General features: G+C 43.1%; 1 protein-coding gene across 11 annotated transcripts in view; it reads left to right on the forward strand.

The window, feature by feature from the left end:
• mrtfab (myocardin related transcription factor Ab) overlaps positions 1-16,722 on the forward strand; it is a 36,279-nt gene extending 19,557 nt beyond the window's left edge. For 5 of the 11 annotated variants that reach the window (XM_068304727.1, XM_068304732.1, XM_068304731.1 and 2 more), the window contains 17 exons: positions 3,324-3,389; positions 6,959-7,014; positions 7,389-7,464; positions 7,738-7,896; positions 9,007-9,170; positions 9,305-9,457; positions 9,651-9,710; positions 10,186-10,370; positions 10,924-11,095; positions 11,390-11,785; positions 11,884-12,852; positions 12,959-13,165; positions 13,265-13,357; positions 13,722-13,853; positions 13,988-14,080; positions 14,969-15,032; positions 15,123-16,722. In XM_068304727.1, coding sequence (XP_068160828.1) covers positions 3,324-3,389; positions 6,959-7,014; positions 7,389-7,464; positions 7,738-7,896; positions 9,007-9,170; positions 9,305-9,457; positions 9,651-9,710; positions 10,186-10,370; positions 10,924-11,095; positions 11,390-11,785; positions 11,884-12,852; positions 12,959-13,165; positions 13,265-13,357; positions 13,722-13,853; positions 13,988-14,080; positions 14,969-15,032; positions 15,123-15,712 — 3,635 coding nt within the window. In that variant the 3' untranslated portion in view covers positions 15,713-16,722. Of the gene's footprint in view, positions 1-3,135; positions 3,153-3,323; positions 3,390-6,958; positions 7,015-7,388; positions 7,465-7,737; positions 7,897-9,006; positions 9,171-9,304; positions 9,458-9,650; positions 9,711-10,185; positions 10,371-10,923; positions 11,096-11,389; positions 11,786-11,883; positions 12,853-12,958; positions 13,166-13,264; positions 13,358-13,721; positions 13,854-13,987; positions 14,081-14,842; positions 14,918-14,968; positions 15,033-15,122 lie in introns of those variants that run through there. The other 6 variants (XM_068304736.1, XM_068304726.1, XM_068304733.1 and 3 more) reach the window with 5 other exon arrangements.
• Positions 16,723-19,227: the final 2,505 nt, after the last annotated feature.

The following is a 19,227-nucleotide window of genomic DNA, read 5'->3' on the forward strand; positions in this document are numbered from 1 at the left end:
ATTGACTGTTCTTTTAGCTTAATACATTTTTATGTATTTAAAAGATAAAACTACTAAATAATAAATAATAGTTTTCTTGCTTAGACATGACAGTAAAACCTTTAGGCAAAATTCATTGGAGATGACATCTCAGTGTAAATAATAGGATATGAAGACTATTATTTATTATTCTAAGTGTAATCTTACTTTATAAATGATATATGCTGATGTGAGGATGCAGCTGTGCCCACATTAGTCAACCCACTTGGTTCAGACAAGCCATATTGTTGACTACACACCACAGGGCGGATTTGTTTAGTCGTGTCCTTGAGAAAACCAACTGACTTCCATTCACTGCTGCTCCTCGACTGCATCTAAACCTTATAAATCGTGAGGCTGCCTCCCTGTCTGTCCCTTCATCCTAACTTTTAATGGTGGAGACCAGGTTTAGCTGTGTCTTAACATCCCAGTAGGCTGCCCTGCCCTTTCATCTTATCTTGAATGAACCGACCCTCAAAATGGATTGAGATAAATTCCTTATCATCTTTTCACACCAGCATCAACATAACGCTATTAATATTAACTTAACACTCAGGGAAAATTACTGTGAGAAATCATATTGAGGCAGAGATCAGATTCCCTCTGCTTTGCAATAACTTGTTTATAGAAAAGTCTGTGTTTACATGCAGCTGGTTATCAGATCGTGTTCGTGTCCCAGTTTGTGTTTGCTTGTTTTTTGCGTTATTGGAATTCTTTTTTAATTTTTGAATTGGTCTCAATGTTAGTCGTATTTTATACATTTTATTCATTCATCATTTGTCCCAAATTATGCATCGTTTGAAATATGAACTTTATTTCATCCAGCCACTGCTGCTACTGCTAACGTCTCACAAAGCACACAATTAGAAAGTTTAAGGAATGAAATTATTGTGTCATCTGTAAAATCTACATACTTTATAAAAGTTGTGATTTTCACTTCTTACACAATTCAATGTGTCAATTATTCAGACACTAAACAGGATTGGATTCTTTAGTTGTGTACTTGTTTTCTATGCACCCACACACAGCTAGTCACCACCATGTATGAAGTGCACCAGTGAGGCTTCAGCGGGTTCAGTTATGATGGTCATTATCACTGTTGCGTTCACTAACCGGTTTAGTTTGTCAGTATTTTGATAACTGCTGCTTAAGGCCGTAACTAATGAAGATTATTATTCAGTCAGTTTATTTCACATCCAAGACCTTAATTGTAAAAGAATCTAAATACTGTAATGGAAGTCTGACATTAGAAGATCATTAATCTGCCTTCGTTGGCTTCACATATTCACTGTGACATCAACACATCGCGGTGTTGAGAAGATTTTAGAGCAGCATAGAGATAGAAAGCTGCGCCAGAGCGAAAGGGCAGGATTCCCTGTCCCAAAATAAACCTTGTTTCTTTAGTCGGCTTGGATTGTATCCTGCATTCTGGAATGGCACAACCAACATGTATGTCCGTGGGTGCCGGTCCAGGCAACACGTGAGGCTCTTAAGTATTTGCACATTTGTCTGCTGTTGAGAGAGAATTCATCTCAGCAGCTGTGCTGGTGCAACTTATGCATGAGGTGGTCTGACAGTGTTTAGGTCTCCGTGTTTATGTTGCCGACGGTGAGAAACTGGCATGTTATTGCTTCCAGAGACGAGGCTGCAGTACGAGTCCAATCCCTCATGATGGAGAGCATACACCCTTGTAAATATTACTAGGGGGAATTGATGTCACCAGCAAGGGATCCATAGCCAAGCTATGACATTCAGTTGTACAGTCTTATAATTTGTTGTGTTTCTCATCCAGTTCTGGATGGTTTGTCGTAACACTAACACTGCAGCCGCTAAGTGCAGCAGTAACCAGCTACCTAGCCTGCCAGCACCAATGATGTCACTTTCATTGGAGGGAAGGAACAGGTGCTGCATCAGAAGTGGACACAAGCCAGGCCAGAAATGTTTGGGAAGTCTCAGCGGTGTGTTACGTTACACACTCATATACGCACAACCCTTCAGCGGGGACAGCTGTTCCATATGAAACGAGAGTCTGAGCTGAGTGGGACTTTGTTGAATGTCCTTGTTTAAACAGTATTTGGTGCGACAGCATTCTCATTTCTTCCTCTGATTTTGTCCACTTCTTCTGTAAACTTATCGATTACTTATCTATCTGATAAGAAAACCTCCCACTGCCTTTGAGTGTCTACAATGACGACCCTGTTGCTCTTCTGTGCTTCTATTCTTGGCGCAGTGATGTTGCAGTTCGTCGTCTGTGTGGCTGACCGTTGTCTCCAGCTCACTTCCCTTCACTCTCACTGTTGTAAATTCATTCTGAATGACGTACACTTACATGATCTTGGCACTGCTGTTAACATTTAAATCATTATTATTTTGCAATTTTAAAAAGAGTCCTGTTATAGTTTTTTGGTAAGTACAGAATGAAAGGTGGTGAGCTTCCAGCATGTTGAATGAATGAAAGACCCAGTGTGTGCAGCATCTATTGGTGTTTCACACTGCACCGAACTGAGCCCACCTCATCTCCCAGTTAATGGTGTTTCCTAAGAAAAAGCTGTGACACATGCCAGGCCAGCATTTGATTTGTCAGTTCTGAGTTATTATCAAAGCAGAGCAGTGCCACATGGGAGAGTCCGTAGAGGGGGACGAAAGAAATCATGGCTAGGAGGGTTTCCCCCACTTCATTTTACACACGCGTTCTTCAAAAGGCACCAACAAGAACAGGACTAAACCAGTAAACTTTTGTGGGTACTGAACAGTCAAACATGTTCCACCTCCTTTGGTCCTGCACTGTTTGTCTTTTTGGTTCTGTCTTATGTAACAAACACTTCCTGTTTTGTAATGAGGCTCTGTCATCCCATACTCCTTTTTCCTCATCTTTTCCCCAATAATCAGATAGTTGCATGAGGTTTTTTTCTTCCTCCTCTGGTGTGTCTCACCCTTTTTGGCTTGTTGGTGGGTTGTTGTTTTTTTTCTATGCATCTGCAAAGACTTGGCACAGAAAAAGCAGAAAAAGCAAAAGGAGCCCAGAAACAGGAAGTGTGTAGTAAGGTGTCGACGCCTTGTACCCGCCTGTTTTGTAGCTTCAGAAACAAAACTTGCCAACGATGGGGGGGAAGGATGAACTGGGTCGTATTCATGTCAGTCAAAATTCCAATACGTGGTTACTTATCAAAACCCGATAGACGGAGTGCTGATCATTGGACTCTAACGGACTCTAACAAAGCTTTAAGAGCTCCCAGCCCTGTTGCTGCCGTTTGACTGACTCCTCTTCTCTTCTATCTCCCTTCACCTCCTCTGTCTCCATGCAGTCCTTCAGCTCAAACTCCAGCAGAGACGTACACGAGAGGAACTGGTCAGCCAAGGGATCATGCCACGTAAGTTAATGCTTTAAGTCTGTTGTATTTAGCAATTCAGACTTTGTTGTTGATAAATGCTCCTGTAAACATTACGGTATATATTGTTCCGTCAGTGCACATTACAGGCAAGTAGGACGTGCATCTGTGCCTTTGATTCATTTCAGACATCCTGTCAAGATTAATAGCGTTACATAATTCTAACACAGAGTCCTGTGTATGGTTGACTGATTCACAAGCTATCGTGCCATTTTGTACTAGATATGTTTACAGATTCAATCTGCATTTGATATCAAAATATCTTGTGTCACACTGAATGTGGAGACTTTGCTGTTCTTTGCCGAAGTTGTCAGCCCTTATCTGAGTCTGTTACCGTAAATTTGTGTTTTCTGTTCATGTGCCATATTTAGCTGTCTCTGTAGCACTTTGTGTTATCAAATAGGGCAGCTTCCGCTTCTGTATCCACTTCCTGTTTCAGAGTTCCACGCATCACACGAGGTGCTGATATGCCTTTTTTTTCTTTGCATTTTCCCCATTTCAATTAAAATACCCAGCTATTTCAAGAAAATTTTAAAAAATAAAAGTAGTATAATCTTCAAGATTCTCCAAAGAAAAGATACTTGAGTGGGTGGCTGTTAGGTGACTATCGATGCTTTGAATGTTCTTGGTAAGTTTAAAGGTAGATACAACTCTCCTCAATTAAAGGATGGGAACAAACATACAGTTTGTATTCTGTATTCTTTGTCAGTCGTTATTTTAGATTTCACAATTTCTACCACCTCTGCTGTTTATGATGATTAATAAGCACTCCTGTATGAATTAGACGAGATAATATTCCAGTAAAGATGTGCTCAAAGTAACTAAACTACGCTTACAACAGTTTATCTCAGAAATGCAGGAATACGTTGGAGTGGTCAGTCATTCCAGGTGCTTGTTTGAGTCGACAGCATGGAGTCCATTTAGTAGTTTCAATAAATCTGTCTGTCCTTTCACCGTTGGCTCCCGTCCAGATCATTAAATTGGGATCGGCATGTACTGGCATGTACTGTACATTACTCTCCAGCTACTCCTCTCCTGGGATAAAAGCAGACATGATGCACAAAGCGGTGGAAATGTCAGACATGGCTTTAGAAGAGATTCTTCAATGATCGAGTTTGATATCGAGGATTTCCACAAAAAGCCCTCGTTTTGACCATTGCCTTGAGACACAGCGTGCCAGAGAAAATACTAATCAGTTGTGTAACTCCTATTGAATTATAGGACTCTAAAGATTGTATGAGCTGCTAAAGAGCATCAAAGGAACATTTTCCTTCAGCAACTATCAGTTGAATCATGATTATATAATCACACTTCATTCCTTTTTTTAAAATTTTTTTTTAGCTTTTTTGGTGAGAGTCTGACTATATTTTAACTAAGCCGTATACAATTTACTGTATTTACTGATTTTGTATTGACAGTGTCCAAATTATGACCTATATCCGCATAGAAAACTTAATAATATGTATTAAACATGAAGCTGAAGAGGAAACAGTGGTTGCTGCTACTGATGCAGAATCGGTTTCTAACTCTGCCTTTGGAACAGTAGTTGGAATGAAGAAGTAACTTTCCACCCTCGCTCAGTAACCACCAGCTAGATGTTCTTGAGCAAGGAAGCTGACCTCTGGCCTGTCGCTGCTGCTTCAACGCAGCCACAGCAATCCTGTAAATATGAGGTCGGGTATTTGGAGGTCAGTCATTCAGTAAGAAACACACCAGTTGGTTGTTGGTGTTGATGCTGCAGTGGATGTCACGTCTGGTCAGGATTGCTTGATTTTTCATATCACGTCACATTGCTCCTAATGAAACAGAGTCTGAAGGCTTTGTGAAGCTGCTTCACTACACTATTACAACACTGATTGCTTTTGTATTCCAGTATAACCACACACAGCAGGTGTAGTTTTTACTATTTCTGCTCACTGCAGCAGTGTGTAATTATTGTTGTGGCAGTCATGAAGGCCAGCTGTGTAGACATCCAGAAGCTGTAAATCATGATTTTATTCATGTGCTAAGAGAATGTCAGATCACGACAAATTGATTGATCACAACATATAAAATAATGCAATAAAAAAGACTCAACACAGAATGGCTTCTGAATAATTTGTGGAAATGAGACAAACTGTAAGACACTGAGAAACGTTTTATTCATCAGTATTTTAGAAAAACATGTAGATGTTTTCTTCCCTCTATAGTTTTTCTGTAGCGGTAACTGTTTTATTCAGTTTCAGCAGTGATGTTTCTCTGTTTTTGCAATTTATTTGTCACCTTTGGAGATCTTCTGTCCTCTGATAAGCAACCAATAGCTAGAATCTACTGTCTTACACATCCATGGGAGGGATTTCACCAACTCTTTACCAATCATACAGTGCTAGGTTACATCATTGCAACTGTCATGTACTCCCAATATCCTTCCCCAAATTAAAGTGAACATTTTTGTCGTTTATCAGCTGAGTATTTACAGACTCTTGAAATGTTGTTTTGTAAAGACTGAGTTGGTTTGTGTTTGTCTACTGAGAAAGGTTAAAAATCCCGTTTTCAGTTTGGCTCATTATAAATTGAAAAATACTACCAGCAAATTAAAATTATGGAACAATTGTAAACAAAAATCAATATAATTTCTATGATTTATGTTTATTAATCCCATGAATTGATAGAAAAAAACAATCTGAAGCTTCAGTGATACTTTTGAAGTCATAATTGGAGTTTCCACAGGATGTAGGCTGTGCTTGTTTGGCTAGAAACACATGGCCAAATGTTCTTTATACCCAAACGATCGTCTCCAGACTTCCAGTCTCAGATTTTTATAGCTGCTGTTCGTCTCTCACATTTATTGCACAGTTGACCTTCAAACTGCTTGGAACTTTCTACCAATTCCATAAACAACATACATCAGTATCATTTTCTGATCACAATGAAACTCAGCCTCACTAGTAGAACAACATCGATGAAGTTGTGTGTCGGGCTTTGAGATTCAGCCAAACCACAATTGTTGCCTGTTTATTGTGTACAACACTGGCTAATAGAAAAGCTGCATGTAGCTTCAAATCAACTTTTTCCACATTTAAGGAATGCATGGAAAAACTGTATGTATTAATGTGACCAGACTTCCCAGGAGGCAGTTGTGTTTACAATTAGACTTAAACTGCCGAGTAAAGAATCTGAAGGCCAGGATGCAGTCATGTGGTTCCTGGAGGATTTTCTACATATTTCCCCTGTTTAAACATAAGACCAGCAAAGCTCAGGCTGTACCCCAGGACACCAGAGGTCAAGCGAGCTGCATCCTATCAGGTTAAAGAACTCAACTGTGGTGTCTTTCGCTGCAAAACAATGTCTTATTCCTGCACACGCAGCATTCTGCAGTGTCCCATCAGACTCCTGAGCCCCCATCTGCACTCCTGACCTTCTCAGTCTCTAGCCATCGTTCAGTCTGTCCTTCTCTGCAGTGGGGTTTTTTTTTCTTTGTCAAGCACAACTCAGAGTGAGTGCGAGCTCCATTCTTATCTCTCTCCCATCCCTCTCTTTGCTTTTCCGCCTTTGTCCGTCTTTCCACGCAGCACTGAAGAGCCCAGCAGCCTTTCATGAGCAGAGGAGGAGTCTGGAGCGAGCAAGGGTGAGCATCTCACTTAGCAATTAAACGACACTGTTAAAGCTACATGGAACAAAACTTTTGCAGTATGAACAACATAGATCACAAAGCACTTCATGTAATTGGATTCTGCTGTCAGAATAGGCACTTACAAGCTGACAGGAAATATCATATTGAAACTCAAACTTCCATAAAAAGAAAGAAGAAGGTCTACAGGATGAGTAGCTTTCACTTCACTTCACAGTCAGTGTTGGATGCAGTGATTAATAGTGATGTTAAATATGATGAGACTCAACAGCAGTACAACAAAGATGGCCTTTCCTAACTATTTTGCTTGTGATCATTTTTGTATGAATTTTTTGTGCACCTGTCATCCATTCGTTTTGTGCTGTCACCAGACTGAAGATTATCTAAAGAGGAAGATCCGGAGTCGTCCCGAACGCTCAGAGCTGGTCAGGATGCACATTCTGGAAGGTAAGTGTTACTAAAAAGTGAGAATGCACATTTTGACTGAGATTGCTTCTCTTATGTGTAACAAGCATCAAATGGAAGCTTAAAGTTAAAATATAAAACTTACGACTGACTACTTTAAAAATGATCTTTCTTCAGAATTCCCTTCCCTTCATGTTTAGGGTGTGTGAACAGATCTTTTGCATTTTATTTTAACAAAGCATGCATGTGCTGGCATCTAGTTGATGCTGCAGAACAGAGTCTTGACGCCTTGTCGTCTTGATGCACTCTCCACAGAAACGTCGGCGGAGCCGTCTCTGCAGGCCAAGCAGTTGCAGCTGAAGCGAGCGCGACTGGCCGATGATCTCAACGACAAGATCTCCCACAGACCCGGACCTATCGAGCTGGTTCACAAGAACATCCTGTCAGTCAGCTGCTCCGTGCACTCACCTCTGGGTAACGACACACACCTCATGATGTTCACTCCCTTTCCTCACGCATTCATATATGAGAAGAGCAGCCAGTTGTTGAAGCTGAGATGGACGATAAACAGACTCCTAGTGACGTTTGGTATCATTGGCACACATAAAGACCCATCAGACCAGTGATTCACCAGGAGGGGAGTTCAGTCTGCAGCTCTTTACAAAATGTGCCGGTTTGCATCATTCTGAACACCTGGTGGTTAAAATGAGATGACCTCTCTCCTCCTTTCTAACCGTCAGCTTTTCTTCAGCTGGATGTAACATTTTCCATCTTAAAATGTGAATAAGCTTTAAGAGATAGAGAGAGTTACTTGCTATGGTTTCATTTATGGTATTGATGAAATGGAGAAAACATAAAAGGTGTGTTTGTAAAGCACTCTGTGTGATTAAGTGGAGAGAGAAGCAGCTGATGGAGTGGAATGGAAGCAGACTTCAACAACAAACTCGGATAATGAAGCTTATGTCAAATAGACAAGACAGGGCACTCCTCTATATACTCGCCAGTCGTCTGCTATTTTGATCATGTGGACCTGCATTATGGTCAATCACTCATGAAAAAAAAAAGAACAAACATGCTGACACAGGGGTTCACCCACTCACTCACTCGCTCACTTCTATTCCTCTCTGACATCATTTGAACCTGTCACCTCTGGGATGAGTGCAGGTTTAAAACAAGCTCACCTCTATTATTGATGCCAGTTTTGTAATAGTGCGACCTTTTAAACCTGGTTTATGTTTGGTTTGAACACATTGACCTCATAATAATACTGTCTGGGTATCTACATGTGTTTGGAATCCATTATTGTGGGTGTGAGTATGTCCACACTCACTAACTACACATCATTCTGCTGTATGTGAGGCCTCGAACCGTGTTTCTAATCCACACCGTCTTTGAGTCACACCTCAGTCACAGAAATGACACAACAACAACGTTTAGTTTTGAAACACGGTTTGACACACAGTGTTATATAACTGAGTCACCACTTGGTCATCAAACGGAGTTAAGACACACAGTGTGGCTGTTTGGTTTTATGCAGTCTGTGGGATAATAAAGACTTTATATTTGTGTATTTGTATTTTTCAGATTCTCCAAAGGGAGCCGGGGGGGAGAGCTCATCCTTAGATGAAGACAGCAGCGATGCTCTGTCTCCAGACCAACCAACCAATCATGACTCTCCTATGGGTGCTGTCCCTCAACTCTCACCCTCAGATGTACTCACCCAGAATGGGAATATGTCCCCCCCACAGGTGCCAGTAGAGGATCCAGTTCAAATCAAGTCGTTCAGAAAACTAATGAACTAATTTAACACAACAGTCAGATTAAATGTATTTACCACAAAGATAAAACAATCACACTGTTAACAAAACTAATGTCTTTTCAGTTCACTACACGATCCCCTCCTCCTCTTCCTCCTCCACCTCCCCCACCACCTCCCCCCCTGGTGAATGGATCAGAATTTTCTCCATTCCCAAAGGTGACAAACGGCATTATGGGAACTTCAACAAACTCCCGCTCCTCCACCAGCCATGTCAAGGTATGGAAATCCTGGTCATGTTCCTCTTTTCCCACAAGCACCCATTCCCACTGCAGATTTGATGACTTCTGAATAAATCTGACCTTAATCTCTATTTGTGGAGCAACTATAACTGGCTCACCCTCCCTCTTTTTCATTTCCTTACATCCTCCTCCCCAACCCAAATTCTCACGGTGCCTGTTAATTGTCTCAGGCGAGGAGTTCAGACCGTCCCCCACAGAGGCCTAAGAAACCAAAGGACAGCAAACCCAAGGTTAGCACCGTCTGTCCTTTTATTTAAAATCAGATTGGGTTACTAGAACAGTTATCTTTAATCATCAGTTTAGGGAAGCTGTCAACACAAAGTCATTTTTTGCTAGAACACCTTCTAGTTGTTCTTGTTCCTGTGGTTTTTGCAACTCCTAGAATTGGAGAAGCCATGCGCTGTAGAATCAATGTTCTCACATATAACAATCACATACAGAGAAATCCATTGCAGAAGAGGAAAAGATACAAGTTTCTGTAACCACAGCATCATTAATACTGCAGAATAATAGCTTCTGGAATGAAATTATTAACTGTCTGATGCTACATCATTATTGTGGATCATTCCACCTACAGGTACAAAATGGATATTCTCCTTTATTCAAATGTCCCTTATGCTTTTTGAAAATCAGTATATGGTGGTGACCAAATGGATCTGACTTATAAAAGAGTCGTGTCTGAACCTCATTTCTTCCTGTTTGCAGGTAAAGAAGCTGAAGTACCATCAGTACATCCCTCCGGATCAGAAAGCAGACAAAGAGCGTCTGCCCCAGATGGACTCGTCTTATGCAAAGCTCCTCCAGCAGCAGCAGCTGTTCCTGCAGCTGCAGATCCTCAACCAGCAGCAGCAGCACTACAACTACCACACCATCCTGCCCGCCCCTCCCAAGTCAGTGCCAAGTTTGTGTGTGTCTTTGAGATCTGCTGCAGGGTTTTACAGGACGATGTAACCAGTTTGCCACCCTCATTTTTATTTCCTCATATTAAACCAGAGTCATTTCCCATTGTTCACTTTTGCAACACAACCTGCTGACATTGTTCATTTCCAGTCCACTCCCAAACTACAATGCCATCATGGTAGTGGTTTTAGGGTGACTCTGTCAAAGCCTGTATCATACAGCAGAAGCAAGGTTGGGAAAATCCCTCCTGTGTTTGCAATAAAAATGTTTGACTAATGGAATGTAGTTTTCAAATTTTAAATAATTAATGTCAAGCGTCAGGGGTTAACGTTGTGGTTTCAGGTTTTTGAGAACTTGAAAACAATGTTGTCAAAGTAGACAAAGTTATGATTTCTAGTACTTCATAGAGTTTTAAAAAAGAAGTTAAATCAGTATTTTTGTCAAATTCTGCGATGTTACATCTGTCTGACCTCAGCTATCTTGTTGTTTTATCAAGCAAGGGGAGGAAATCTTGACAGTTTACTGTTTTGTGCCTTCCCTCAGGCCACCGAGTGATCAGCCTCCCACAACCAACTGTGGCCCTTCCCCATCTCGCAATGTTCCCACGAATGTCACTGCGTCCTCCTCCAATCAGAACGGGACTGCACGTCAGAGCCAAACTGCAGTGGGAGGAGCCAAACCGAGCACTCTACCAGTCAACCTGGATGAGTTCAAAGTGAGGCTACACCCACGCTCCAGATGGGCATCTTAATAATCTCCATCCACATCCAACTATAACTTTCTACCCAAAAAATCGTCTAAAAGTTCAACTCAATCATCAGTTTCTGTAATATATTAACACATTTTTTTCAATCTCTTTTAAGATTCCAGTTTTCTCCTTAATTAATTTGTGTTCTGCTGCACTCAACGCTGTTTTTTAATGTCTCCTACATATCAGTTGTTGTGATCTCTTTCACTGTGAGTCAATTCCTGTTCAGTAAGAGACCTGCTCTGGTTTCTCATCCATCAGGTTGCTGAGTTGAAGCAGGAACTGAAATTGCGTGGTCTGACAGTGTCAGGCACCAAGAACGATCTCATTGAGAGGCTCCGAAACTACCAGGACCAAAACGGTGGCACCACAGCAGCACTGAGAAACGGCGCCTCGCAGGCCAGTCAGCAGGGTGTTACCACGGCAGCTGGCACCGTCACATCCCCTCGAACCACAACCGTTAAACCAGACCACCAATCAGGAGAGGGCAGGTTTAAGTTAGACTTGTCGTCATTGGCTCAGGTGGTTCCAGGTCGGATCATGAGATTCGGCAGCACCAGCTCCAGTCCTCCAGTGTCGCCGACTCCATCTGACAGGTCACTGGCCGGTATGAGTCCAGATGAGACGAGCTGCAATGGAGACATGTTTGGAGAAATGGTGAGGCCTGCATACCAAATTTATGGTATTGTGTACTTAAACATATTCTGTCGGGACTTGTTTTTTCAACTCGCTCTCATAATTCTGTCATCTTTAAGGTGAGCTCACCCCTGACCCAACTGACCCTGCACCCATCACCTCAGCACCCAGCAAATGTTTCCCCGCTCTCGCCACCCAACTCCAAGGTCAAAGAGGAGATCCAGAGCTCGTGCTGCCTGTCCAGGATGTCATCAAATCCAGAGTCCCTATCAGGAGCAGCCATGGACACAAAGGATAAGGACCAGATGCTTCAGGAGAAGGACAAACAGATCGAGGAGTTGACCAGGATGCTGCGACAGAAGCAGAGGCTGGTGGAAACCCTCAGGTCTCAGCTGGAGCACGGCAAAATTGTTGACGGAGTTGCGTCGGAGAAGGAAGGAAGTGAGAAGAATGGACCGTCCCCAGAAGTTAAACCTCAAACTCTTATTAAAGCTTCAGCCATTCAACCCCCTACTCTCCCTAAAGACCTTGTGGTGGTCAAAGTGAAGAAGGAGGAGCTTGAAGAGGGCATGGAGGGGGTAACAGAGGAGGCCCAGGAAAAGAAACCAGCCCAGCCGATGCAGTGCTCTCAGGAGACGCTGTACAGGCTCCAGCAGATTCATCGGCTGCAGGTCCAACAAGCGGAGCAGCAGAAGCAGATTCTGCAGCAGAGCGAGGTTAAGTTGCAGAAAGTAGCAGAATCTAAGTTCAGCCCTCAAAAACTACAAAAACAAAAGACGGGCGCCCAACTCCTGCTCCAGCAGCAGCAGCAGCAGCTGCAGCAGCTCCTCATACAGCAGACCCAACAGAAACAGCTACAGGCCCAGCAGAAGTTAGCACAGCAGAAACTCAGTCAACAGAAGATAGCGCAGCAGAATCAGGTCAAACAAATTCAAGGGCAAGTTCAACAGAACCAGCAGAGGCAGCCGGTTCAGCTGAAGCAGGTTCAGGTTCAGATACAGAAGCCGGCAGCGAACGCAGTCCAGCAGAGGAGGCAGCTGAAGGCTCATCAGCGACGGCAGCAGCGAGCAGCAGTCACCACGCAACAGGTATTCATTCCACCTGAGCTGCAGTGTGACACGTAAAGGTAGCAAACCATCAGTCCTGAGGTAGTGGTGATTAACTGAAGCTGTTAACACGAGGTTTGCTTCGCAGGTGGCTCCAGTCATCATCAACCAACAGAACGGCACTCAGATCCACACTCAGGCCATTTCCTTAGATCTCCTCAAGGCGAATGGAACACCCACACTGGTCACCGACAGCAATGGCAACCACTACCTGATCGCTCTCACCAGTAACACCACAGAGGGGCAGAACGGAGTGTCGTCATTGGTCAAATCCAACGGACGCATCACGCTGCAGGTACAGTGAAAGTGACTCTTAGTATCTTATTACCTCATTGACCTGTTCCAGGTTTGTAACATGTAATGAAATATAAATGTCTGCCTGTTGACTTTTTAGAGATTGCAGTCATCACCGAGTAAACTCCCCAACACTGACAGCCAATCAAAAGGGCAGCCAGAGGCCGAGCCTGTGAGCCAATCAGCAAAAAAGGTGCTTGTTTTATGACACACTTCATAAGAATGTTTTCATCGTACATCGTTGTTTTTGTTTTTTTAACTTACTGTCATATTTAACTGACTTAAATTTTATGAAATTAAAAGATGCAGATGTGTCCAATTTTTTTTCTTCACAAACTAAGTTTCACACTTAAAAAAAATCACCGTTAGAGCAGCCTCTTTGTGTGAAGGATGTTTTTTATTTTGTGGTGAGAAGTACATCTTCTTGCCACAAGGTGTCGTCACTGACACAGTCTAAAATTATCCAAATCCAAAACGGAGTGGACCAGCAGCCTTTTGTTCAGGAAGACGTTCTGATGCAACACCTGGTGATTGGTTGCTCTCTCCTTGGGGAACAGAATGCAGGGCTTCACCTGGACACTAGTGATACACCCCAAACCAGCCGGTCTGCCACCGCCCCGCCCAGTCTGCAGCCTTTCTTTGACGACATGTCAGACAGTGACAGCCAAAGCAACTTCTCTTCTCTTAAGGTACCTCCAGCTCCTCAAACGCGACTCATCACTGCTTCCATCATGTAGTCTCAGTCTTTCCCCGTGTCGTGCACATCAGTAACTTTTTCTCCTGGTTTCTTCTCTTTTTCGTTCTTTTCATTCCACCCGGGCAGAGAGAGGAGGTGTGTTTGCCTTACGACCGGCACACATTGTTCACCCCTCCCTCTCCCAAACCCAACACCTCCCTTCCTCCTCAGCGCTCCAAAGTATGTCCTCAGCATGTCTTTCTTTGTTTCTCTCTTTGAGTGTTCTCTTTCTGTCTGTTTATCCATTTTCCATCTCATGTTGAGCTGCGTGCTCATTTTGCTCACCTTAGAAATCATTTGGAAAATTCTGAGCTGCCTGGTTGGATGTCGAATGTTTTTAACAATTTTGTCTGATTTAACACAAGTATTCATGATTATACATAAATTATTTTTTTGTGTGGAACAATTAAGTGTTGCCTAATTTCCTCAGTTTGCTTTCTATTGTGAGTGTTGCCCAGATGCAAATACATATTTATATTTCCTTAACAAAAATTTAACTGCAAGACTGATTTAATGATACTCATATTTATATTGTATTTTTACTCATATTTCAAAATGAGGATTTCACAGAGCAGAAACAAAATCGCCTTGGAAGGTACATCAGTGTGCTGCAAGATTTTTTTTAGAACAGCTTTTTATTTTTTTTTAAGCACATTAAAAAACAAGGTGATGATTACTTTTCAACTTTTTATAAACATTGGCAAACAAAAGGCTTTTTTAGGCAGCGAGTTTCCTCAATCCTAGAAATCCTTGCAGGAGGCAAGACGAAAGCAGAACATTAGAGCTTCAGAACTCTAACCCAAAAAGAAAATCGTTTTAGTTTAGCTGATGATGGAGAGAAAAACAGGCGTTCAGGACTAAAATGTTTGAAATCTGCTCCTTTAGAAAGAAAAAAACTGCACTTTGCCATTAAATTTCTCTTTTGTATTTTTTTATCATCAGTTCTATAGAAAGATGAACAGGAGATTTAGTTTAGGCTGTTTTCAGACGGAGTTGCCGTTGTAGCTTGTGGCGGCGTCCTCACATGAGCTGTTAGCGGCTGACTGATGACATGTTTTCGTCTGTCAGCAGGAGAACGGCGTTAACAGTCAGCAGATGGACGACCTGTTTGACATCCTGCTCAAGAGCGGCGGTAATAAACGGATCTAAACGTTAACGACATAAAGGTGGAGTCTGTCGTCTTCTTTGCTGATGACTGATCTTTTTCTCTCTCCTCCGTCAGAAATCCCCGGCTTCAAGGCCAACCCAGACCCCTCCCTCGCCCCTCTGCACTCTGACCCGCCATCCCCATCTTCTCCCCCATCTCCGCTTCACCTCTCCCCTCCCACCCCTAAGGAGCCCCTCATCTCCCCTCAGCCTTCCCTCAGCCCCTCAGTTGCAGAGTCCTGCACAGGCAGCGGGCGCCTGGAGGACTTCCTGGAGAGCACCACCGGCGCCCCCCTGCTGGGCGTGGAGCCCGACGGGGGCCTGACGCTGATCGACGACCTTCACAGCCAAATGCTGAGCATGCCCAGCATCCTGGACCACCCCTCCTCCCCCATGGACACGTCTGACCTGGGCTTCCCCACGCACTCCACGGGGCTAGACTTTGGTGACCCCAGCCTGGACAGCATGGACTGGCTGGACATCTCCATGGTGGGGAGCGTCAGCGGAGGGAGAGAGGGCAGCGGAGGGGGGAGAGGAAGAGGTGGCGGAGCTAGCGATGGGGGCACCAGCCTGGCTCCGCTGGCGCCACACACTCCTCCCAGCGTCTTCTCCACCGACTTTCTGGACAGCACAGACCTGCAGCTGCACTGGGAGTCGTGCCTGTAGCCTGGAACACACACGGGTTCACACTGTGGGACAGGCCGGCTTCATGTCACACAGAAACCTGGTCTCTGCTGTCTCTACCACTGCGTGGGTCACTGGCACACGCACGCACGCGCACACACACACACACACACACACACACACACACACACACACACACACACACACACACACATTTTGTCCTGTCTGTCACTGGCTGTTACTGTATGCAAAATGAGGTGGGGAAAAAAACAACATAGAAATGAAATGCATTGAGGACTTGAACTTGGTGGACCTGAAGTGGACTTTTTGAAATGTAATTTTATGGGATCCATACAGCAGACTGTTCATTTCCTGTGTCTGTACCTGCTTTGTGGCCAGGTTAAAGTGAACCAGCGGGAATCTTAACTGTAGCTCACTGTAAAACAACGCTTTAACTCTCGGAAACGGTTCGATTGGAGCGGAGGAGCAGCCGTCGGTTGCATTTACTCGGCCTGCTCGACGTAGCGGAGCGCGTGTGTCAGTGCCTCCTAAAACTTTGCACTTATGCTGAGTCTGGTTTAAAGTGAGTCTTCAGGTCAACGGCGGAATCTTAGCGCTGTCTGCTAAGGCTGTGTGGAAACCAGGGCGTGGTCTGTCATCAGCTGAGCTGACGGTGGTGCGAAGGGAAAGGCGGCTGTCGGTGATGTCATCACCGTACGGCGGCCACCTTAGCTCCACCCACACTGGTCAAAAACACAACCATCATTGGTTGATGGTTGCTATTGGAATGAACCATATCTGTGGCAACAGTTTGAACTGAAGCCTCAGTGGAGGTTGCATATTATTGGTAACATTATGGTAGACCACTATGTATTGCTGTATATGGGGTGTATATTATCACTTGTCCATATGACTATTTTTCTTTGCTGGTTGCTTTAGAGTCGAGCTGGCTGGCTAGGGAACATGGGTTGAGGGCGGGGCTTCCAAAATACTTGGACCTTGTCATTTTTTTAAAGAAAAAAAAGTCAAAAAAAATAAACATAAAAAAACCCTCAAAAGGATGTGTCTGTTTTTCTTTTTCCCATTCTCACCAAAAGATAAAGGACATTTTCTATTTCATGTTCATCAGTCCAAAGGGTTTACAAAGAAGAGCATTTATGCTTTATTTATGTAAATTATATATTACTAAATCAAGAGCAATCCTGTGAAAAGGAGAAAAGTCATAGCATAGTTTTCTTTAGAAAAATCTGCATATCAAGATGTGGGTTCACGTTTTGTGAAACACTTTTTTTCTGAAGTCTTTTTTTCTGTTGAGAATTAATTCATGTCAGCAGTCAAAGCGGTTGTGGGTCCAGATTTGCATTTCCAAAGAAGAATGTGTTATAAAAATCCCTTTAATGTTAACAGTGTGAGTCTAAACTCTCACATTAAAACATTAATATGTAAATCAGCTAGAAATAAAATAATGCAATCACATCTGGAAGAATTCGATTAATGAAAAGATTGAAAACTATTTTGGAACATTCTGATGTTTGCCCAGATGAGGCTGAACCCCAGTTTCAGATTTTCAAAATAATTTTTGCTTGTTTCCCTCTGAATGTCCAAATTTTCCATAAATGGCCAAAAACATCCTCACATAGATTGGTGTAGCTGTGACTGTGTGGGTCGACTGCGATCGTCTCGTCTTCAAGAAGGTGAATGAATGAATGCTTGACACATAAAGTGTCATTTAACACTGCTGGCTCAGCAGGAAGCAATGGTTATAAAAGAAATGGTTGTCAAGCCTGAAAACAAACTCAAAGCGTGTCTTTCTGTCGCTACAATTTTGCTCCAGTCCTGCAGGGGCAATAGAAAGAGAGCAGTGGGTAATTAGAGAGCTCTTGTTTCAGTCGGTGTGGATGAAGTGACCTCTTCATCAGCTCCTCCTTGTTCCTTTCTTTCCTCCACCGGCCTGAATGGAGCTGTAATCTCCTCTCCGACTGACCCCCTCCCTGCTTCCAGCCTTTCAAGTCTCACTCGTCCGGGGCCTTCGCCATCAAGACCCTGATGAGCCCTCAGCTTTCACACACATGCATGCCGCACCCACATCCAATGCACAGCACGCAAACACGCAATCAGCTCGATGCAATCCTACAGAATCACTTCACACACACACACACACACACACACACACACACACACACACACACACACACACACACACACACACACACACACACACACAGAGCAGATAAAAGTCCCGAGGCCATGCCACTAATTAACTACAGTGAGCTCCAAAGGGCCGCAGCTCCATGAGGGATGAAGCTCTCCCCTGTATCCACAGCCAGCTGACAGGAGGCCCCCACCCACATGATTATTAATCACATGTTCGAACAAAACTTTTTAGAATTGAAAAATGGAATGTAGGAATTAATTATAATGCTGAAAAGACGGCAGATGGAGTCGTTAATGTTCAAGGACTTCAGGGATAAAGGGCTTCAATGGTCAGCTTTGCACAGACAGTCAGATTGAGGAGGTGAGGTGAGGAGGCGACTTGTGGAGTTCAGCCTAAAAATAGGTGCTTCAAAGGTGGCGATGTGTTCCTGACACTTAGTCTGGTCAGACTCACTCCCCCCTGGTTCAGCTCTGTGATGAAGTTGTCTGACGTGAGAGGAGCAGTCAGGTACCGCTGGCTCCCGCTGCAACGGAGGAGCATCTGATCGCAGCAGATGTGAAGGATGACATTTTCTAGGAGGTGGTGGGATGAAGAGAGTGGCAGAATACCAAGAGTGTTCTGTGTCACTCCAGTTTGTGTTAAAGACTCCGAAAAGAGTGTTAATGCAAAGTCAGCAGATGCAATTGTTCCATTTAATTCAGAGGAATTTACTGCCTCTTCTTAATAGTTTGGCGAAGGCTGAATTTTTTAGTAGGGAAGAAGGGACTCCATAAATAGCGTCCTTCCTTCTGTAATAGTTTCCTTCTCATCTAAAATCTAAGTACTATGATTTTCTGGTCAAACTAATTTACTATGTGTGATAAGCGTCATTTATCCCTGAAGTTCTTCTCTGTTCTTTAGGGGATTTTAGCATCTTTCAGGTTATTGTTTTGCTTTGTCTCAATGTTATCATTAGTAAAAATTCCAGTCACAGCAGCATAAAAACTATTTTTATTAACTGTATACATTATTCCAAGCATCAAATTAGAAACGTAGGAAGAAGCTAGCTGGGGAACATGGTGAGGCTTTACCAGCCAAACACACAGTCAACACTGCTGGGGACTAAAAATAAAACTAAAATGAAATATTTTTGCCAAGTTGCCAGAAATATGATTCAAATGAATTCTAATGTTGGTACAGATGTGCTAAATGTGTAAATGTGAAATATTTTTGAACCCACTTTCTGTAATTCTAATGGATGACAGGGTCTTTATTTTGTTCGGTTAGTAACAAAAAACGCTGCTGCAGATTTAACCACACTCGACTTCAGACATCAAAGCGATGCTAAGCAGTCATGTCATTTTAAAAAATAAAAGCATGAACCAGTAAACAATCCTTCACAGTCATTTGGATGAAGATGTTT

This window comes from Antennarius striatus, chromosome 21, assembly GCF_040054535.1.
Source record: "Antennarius striatus isolate MH-2024 chromosome 21, ASM4005453v1, whole genome shotgun sequence".
NCBI lineage: Eukaryota > Metazoa > Chordata > Actinopteri > Lophiiformes > Antennariidae > Antennarius > Antennarius striatus.